We start from the raw sequence: 7,109 nt of genomic DNA, 5'->3' as shown, positions 1-7,109 counted from the left end.
TCCCTACACAGGGAACCATGGTTACATAAGTAACCTGAGACGTTCTTTCGATATGGGAGGTGAGTGCCAGGATCATGCAGGGATTGTGCGATTGTCTGAGGAAGCAGCCAGCAGGTATTTTTAAAATAATTAAACGTTAAATAAATTAAATTAAATGCAGGTTTAGGATCAATATTTACTAACTAGCATGTGCTAGTGCAAACTAGTATAATGGTTTAATATAATTAAAATAGTACTTTCAGGATTTACTAAAGACACACAGTGACGAATTGTGCAAAATTTATGGGAGGAGAGTATTAAAATGAATCATGCAATTTACGCGATTTACTAAGATTTGCGCTTGCCAAATTACTGGTATTTGTGCCATTATTTAATGCCCAAAAAAAGCATGTGTTAAAGTAGTCGCTAATTTGCGCTTCTCTTGGTAGATTGAGTTGGTCATTATGAAAATGATCTGGCTGCATCTGTGTTCATTAATGTGTGCATTGTTTGTAAACCCGCATAATTTTCCCCTCCCATCGGCGCTTTTATGGAATTGCGCTCCAACGCTAATTTGCCCTGTTTAGTAAATCTGGCCCTTAATCTGTAAAGTGTTGCATATTATTGTATGTAATTCATTTCAAATGGAGTTTGCACATTTAATATATAGACTGGATAACAAAAATTGATTAATCAGAATTAGAAATTGCTTTATTGCCAAGTGTGCTTGCACATACTAGGATTTTTTTTTATATGAAATTTCCATTGCTCACATATAAATAACACAAGACATAATAATAATTGAACAAGTATAAAGACATGCACTTTTGTGTGATTAATATGAATAAATAGGAGTTAACATGTATCACTTTCTTTCTTCTGTGGAACACAAAAGAAGATATTTTGAAGACGTTTTGGTAACTTTTGACCTTCATTGTATGGACAAAAAAAATCACTGGAACATTTCTTAAAATATCTGATTTATTTGCCGCAGAAGAAAATAAGTTGGAACAACATGAGGGTGAGTAAATTGGGTGAACTATCACTTTATAACATGCTTGATTTTTAACTCATTTACAAGGACTGGTATTTTGGACCAATTCAGTTTTTTGAAGTAGGGAAGAAGGGATTTTTTTTATTTTGTATTAATTGACACTTGTTGCCTCTTCCTGAAATCTGTCAGAATTTGTACTGCATTTAACATCTTGAACATCTTAGCTGTTAAAAATGCTGATAAAGTCTGTTCTATAAAATATGCATAGGTGTAATATCCTGGTGGAAGTAGCAGGTCATCCGGGTATTTGTCATCTACTTTGTCCACAGTAAAATCCCCAGAGTTAAATCAACTCTGCTCAGAGTACATATTGTCCCAATCAATAGAGTGTTAAAGTAACTGAAGCAGAGTTGAAGTTAATGAGATAATTAAGTGATTAAATAAGTGATGATTGAGCATTAGTGATGAACACCTGCTGTTAACAGTGTTGAAGATGAACAACTACTGCTCAGGCTTTTAGACATGAAAACTTATCAAACAATCCTCAACAGTGCTAACTCTGCTTCGGTGTTACTTTAACACTCTGTAGATTGGGACAATATGCACTCTGAGCAGAGTTAATTTAACTCTGGGGATTTTGCTGTGATAAGTACTGTGTTTTTGGATGCTCAACACTCAGTTGGTGTACTTTCGCACGCTATGTAGTAGGGAAGTTGCCAAATTTGGATGAAGAGATAGCGTTAAACATTAGACTGACCCCCGTCTCCAAAATCCTGCCCTCCATGTCGATGAACACTCAAAATGACTGACAGGCAGCAAATGCCTAAAAGTCTTCAGATTGGCTGAAAAAGAGAGTCTAGGTGAGATTTTTCAAGTCATATTTCAGTGATCTGTCGGGATTTAGTGACAATTTATTCATGGTTTACCAAAAATCACTTACAGCATTGTTGAAGTATTGTACAAATAGGTTTGATAATGAGATGATCTACTGATGGATTGATTTAAGAGCAGTTTACAGTACAGCCTGTGGGAGGACAAAGAAAGAAGGGGTGATAAAAATGGAAAGAGGGAGGAGAAGCTACTGGTGTTTTCTTACCGTGTTGTTTTGCCATTATTGCTCCTGATTGCTGTGTCAATATTCAATTTCTCTAAATGGCATCTCCCAGGAGCTGCCTGTGTTTTGGTTTTCATTCGTCCTTCAGTTGTGTTTTCTTGGCTTTAACTTGTCAATGGAGAGATATCGATCGATAAAGGGATGGAGAGAGAAGGAACAAAAGGGACAACGAAGGAAGTGTTCTTAAATCAGATTTCGCTTTTGCTCCCCTGGAATTCGGCCACCCTCTCACTTGTGCACATGAACATACATAGTGTTATCGGTTGAGATAAGGTGTAATGGATTTATGTGATGTTAGATTACACAGCGTGGACTGACGCAGATCAGGGTGGCCTGTTGATCCCTTTCTAAGCGCAGTAGATCTTACACTAGTCTCAGCCTTTGATAGACCCCCCACAGTCTGTTCACCGACTGTCTGATGCTTAGTGCACACAAAAATGGCTTAAATCACCAGCTACAATCTGAATAGCTGGATTTCTACAAAGCACATGACCACATAGGTTGTTATTAGTCTGCCTGGAAACAAAGCTGTGGAACCTGGTTGGGTTAAGAGAGCCTACTGTATTTTTACTGTAGTAGTAATACTACACTACCATTCAGTCAGTTAGAATTTTCTCTTTTTATAAGAAAAGAAGAAGAAAGAAGAAAGTGAAAGTGAAGAAAGAAAGTGAAAAGAAAAGAAAGAAAAAGAAAGTGACGTGACATGACATGTGGCCAAGTATGGTGACCCATACTAGGAATTAGTGCTCTGCATTTATCCCATCCTAAGTGCACACACACAGCAGTGAACACACACACCGTGAACACACACCCGGAGCAGTGGGCAGCCATTTATGCTGCGGCGCCCGGGGAGCAGTTGGGGGTTCGGTGCCTTGCTCAAGGGCACCTCAGTTGTGGTATTGAAGGTGGGAGAGAGCGCTGTACATTCACTCCCCCCACCTACAATCCCTGCCGGTACGAGACTCGAACCCGCAACCTTTGGGTTACGAGTCCGATTCTCTAACCATTAGGCCATGACTTCCCCATATCTTATATTGTCTTTAATAATGTTGCAAAATATTTCAAATAAATGCTGTTATTTTTATCTTTAAAGTAAGGATCCAGAAAAAAATGTATCTCGGTTTGCACAAAAATGTTAAGCAGCACAGCTGTTTTCAACATAGATAATAATAAGAAATGTTTCTTGAGCATAAAATCAGCATATAGAATGATTGGATCTTGGAGAAAAGCTGCAGAAATTTCAGCTTTGCCATCACATAATTACATTTTAATATACAGTATATTAAAATAGAAAACCATTTTCTTAAATAGTTATAATAGTTCACAATATTACTGTTTATTACTGTATTTTTGATCAAATAAAAGCAACCTTGGTGAGTAAAAGAGACTTATTTCAAAAACATTAAATAATCAAACTGACCCTAGCATTTTAAGTAGTGTGGATATATAGTTATTTTATATATCATATTTGCATATTACGTAAATGTGCAGTGGGCATCAGCATTTTGATTTAGGTAAAATAACTACATTTTACAATTTTTACTGTGTTTTCGGTCCAAACGTTCACAGAGACTTAATGTTTTTCTGTACCTTTCTGTGTTGTGTAATCCATTTCAAATAATCTGCCTCTAAACAATGCATAAAAACAAAACCATCTGTGACTGGTCACCTTACATGTCAATCAGACAGTTTCTTCCTGTCTAATGGGCAGTTCTTGGCCAGAATAAGCTGCAGACATGCAGCGCTTACAATTCACATATAGTATCAGTGTACTCCAGTGGTGTAGTCCTAAAGAAAAAAGTGGTTTACTATTACCCAGTAATATTACCCTATTACCCCCCCACAAATAAAGTTTAATTTATATAGTCATTTATTAATATTAATGTAGTGGACTCTAAGACAGATAGTAGTCTACTGCATGACTTCCAGGTTGTCCCAGGTCTGTTGACCACATTACAGTTCTATATTTCAAGTTGCTTTGGAATTGTATTCATTGTGACATTTTTTTACAGATAAATCTGAATTTAATGTTTTATTTTATGCAACTGGGTAGAAAAAAATAACTTGATATGAATTCATGAAATAAATATTTCCAGATAATATTTTCTTAAATTTGCTTTGGCTTTAGCACAGTGGAAATTTAAAAGACAATAATTTAATAAAAAATAATTTATATTTATACATTTTTCTCAAACAGCATAATTTATACATGTAAAACATATAGCTAATGTTATAATTTAGGAAGGGAATCATCTCCTGCAAGAGGATTTTCCAGCGTGTAGCGTGAAAAACAAAAGTTTTATACAAATAGGCCTATATGGATAACATAAATTACATATAGCCTACATAAAGCGTGCAAAGAGAGCTCCCTAAAAACCTGTCATTCATCTTAGCTGATTGCGATCTCACAAAGTTCCGTTATAATCAATGAATCTCTCTGTACTGCACAATTAATCTTTTATTTACATCGTTATAATAAGATGGTTCTCGAGCTTGCAGAACTGAGCACTGGACAAAAACTCCAGCGTTTTAAGCGTTGAATGGGTTCTAACTTTAATGCCTCTGATTGGTCATTGCGTTCAATAAATCAACAGGTATGTATGTGATTAGCTACATTGCTGAACGCTGTAAAAATGTAAATGGAAACCTGTTACGCTCTCCGGAGCGCAAACACAAATGTGCACTAGATAGTTTGCCAAATCTGTTTATTACAGCTTCAGGCTGGGAAATCTCATACTCATCCAGGCCATCCTATACACCCACAACAAATTCTGAAACCACAAACAACCCTATTATTTGTATGGCCATCACAAAGGTCTAAACCCTTAGGCTGGAGCTGTGCAAAATAATTTAAGGTTCTTGAACTGCACCTTCACTTCCATTTTCCCCAATATCTCTGTCCATCCCTTGCGTATATGTGTGTTTTTTTTTCTTGTACCTGTCACTTCTTCACCAGCAGGTCTACCGTTATGAACAGAACTGTGTCCACCTAGTTGCAAATCAACCACCTCATTTTAATTTGTTTGCACAGAATGTTATTTATCTTAAAATGACTTAAATACCCAAGATGTAACAAACCTATTTTTCATACAAATATATTAAAACAAATTTGTGTTTAAAGTGCCTATTTATAAAAATTAGTCCAATACCTTTTATTGAAAAATCCTAATAGCCTACTGAACACACGATTGCATTGACTCATATTTTTGTTTTGCTGTCTGCTCTCCCTCCTTACCTAAACTATAAATTCATGCGAATATCTGTCTGCTAAATGTATTAATGTAACTTTACAGTATGATGTCCTTTAGCATACAGTATTCTGACATGATAATAATGGGGTGCTCCTGATAGCCTAACAGTTGCTAGCAGTTTAATACTCAGCTAAGTTAACAGACAAAACTATAGTGACTAAGGGATTATATTTGGGGATCCGTGGCATTAATTGTTGGACAGCGTGTTCTCTCTCTTACACACACAAAGACTTTATCAATAAAATAGTTTTGGGAAAGCCGGTCATATGCGAGCAATTCACATTAATGCGCTCTCTTCTGCTCTCTCTCTCTCTTCAGTAACTGCATACGGCTCATTCCTCTGTTAGATCTAAATTTTATGTAACGGAGGCTCGGGGTGTTAGTAAAAATATTCGAAAGTAATTGTTTCACGTCGTGGCCGCACTATCATATTGGGCTTCCTTTTTCGATAGGCTACTAACGAGAGAATGCCTCCACTCAAATCCGTGCACTCACTACCATATTTCCTTACGGCGTGTATCCACTGTTGCAGCACGAGAACTGCGCTCAGTGCGGCTCAAAACACCAAGCGCGAGCGACAGTGAGCGGCGTTGAATGACAGACGTGATATTGCACCAATTACAAAGAATCACGAATTTCACACAGCAGTATGGGACACCATTAAAGGGGAAGCTACATGACAGTAGATTACGGACTTGCGAAGCAACAAAACAAGTGGGTATACCCAGGGTATACGCAGATATTGATCCTTAGAAGTCGTAATATGCAAACATCCCGGGGGAAAAAGTAAGCATACGGCGTATACTTGCGTATGGCCCCGACTACACCACTGGTGTACTCCCATCACCCCTGATCTTTTTCTAACTGATGTTCCACAAGGAATTGTTCAGGTTTAAACTCCGTTTTCTCTGACCTTTATATCATATGAGGAGGTCACATCCTCATTGAGGAACTCATGCCTGCTGTCAAAAGCTGATCTTGTCCATGCAACAATGCACACACTCTCTTGAACAGCAATGCAGTGATCTGAAATGACCTCTCCACATTTGCCTCTTCTTTTATTCTTCCCATACTCTCGCTTGTCCTCAATGTCTCTCTCTCTCTCTGTCTACAGCCTGATGAACTGACTAATGTCCTGGAGATTTGTAACATAGTGTTCACCAGTATGTTCACCCTGGAGATGATCCTCAAGCTGACTGCCTTTGGCTTCTTTCAATATCTGAGAAACCCCTACAACATCTTTGATGGCATTATTGTGATCATCAGGCAAGTGCATTCACTTTTATAGTTTGTAGAATGTCTGGGTGGGGGGGGGGGAATTATTATTTTGTGTAATATTTGACAAAATAACAGCTTGACTGGAAATAACTCAACAAAAATAGTGATATTTAACTTTAACTAATCTCAAGCATGCTTTTTACTCATTGTCTCATTGGTAACCAAGTACACTTTATAGAGAAACTACAAAGAGTGACACCACAACAGAGTCAATTTATGGAAAAAAAAAAGTTTTGAAGCATAATAATTGTAATAAAAATAGCTTAAGATTTAAGTTTTAAGATTTAAGACAAGTCAAGAGTACATGTGACCTTTAAACTGTGCGCCTGTGAAAATTTGATGAAATGTCACTAATGTGACCACACCTTAAAGCCATTAAAAATTATATGTAAAAGGCATTTGAGTAGCAAAAATTAATGATGAAGGCAAGATAAAATGTCAGTAGGCTAGTAGGTTGTAGGCTATTGTGTACCCTTGGAACACGATTTATATA

The 7,109-nt window shown here is 37.0% G+C and overlaps 1 protein-coding gene across 1 annotated transcript in view; it reads left to right on the top strand.

The window, feature by feature from the left end:
- Positions 1-7,109, top strand: part of LOC107690236 (voltage-dependent T-type calcium channel subunit alpha-1I-like) — a 124,831-nt gene that overhangs the window by 47,148 nt on the left and 70,574 nt on the right. The window contains exon 9 of the mRNA XM_016488491.1: positions 6,453-6,604. Within this exon, the coding sequence (XP_016343977.1) occupies positions 6,453-6,604 (152 nt within the window). The remainder of the gene's footprint in view (positions 1-6,452; positions 6,605-7,109) is intronic.

This window comes from Sinocyclocheilus anshuiensis, unplaced genomic scaffold (genome assembly GCF_001515605.1).
Source record: "Sinocyclocheilus anshuiensis isolate Anshui unplaced genomic scaffold, SAMN03320099.WGS_v1.1 scaffold461, whole genome shotgun sequence".
In the NCBI taxonomy this organism is placed as follows: domain Eukaryota; kingdom Metazoa; phylum Chordata; class Actinopteri; order Cypriniformes; family Cyprinidae; genus Sinocyclocheilus; species Sinocyclocheilus anshuiensis.
This window is presented reverse-complemented; position numbering and strand designations above follow the sequence as displayed.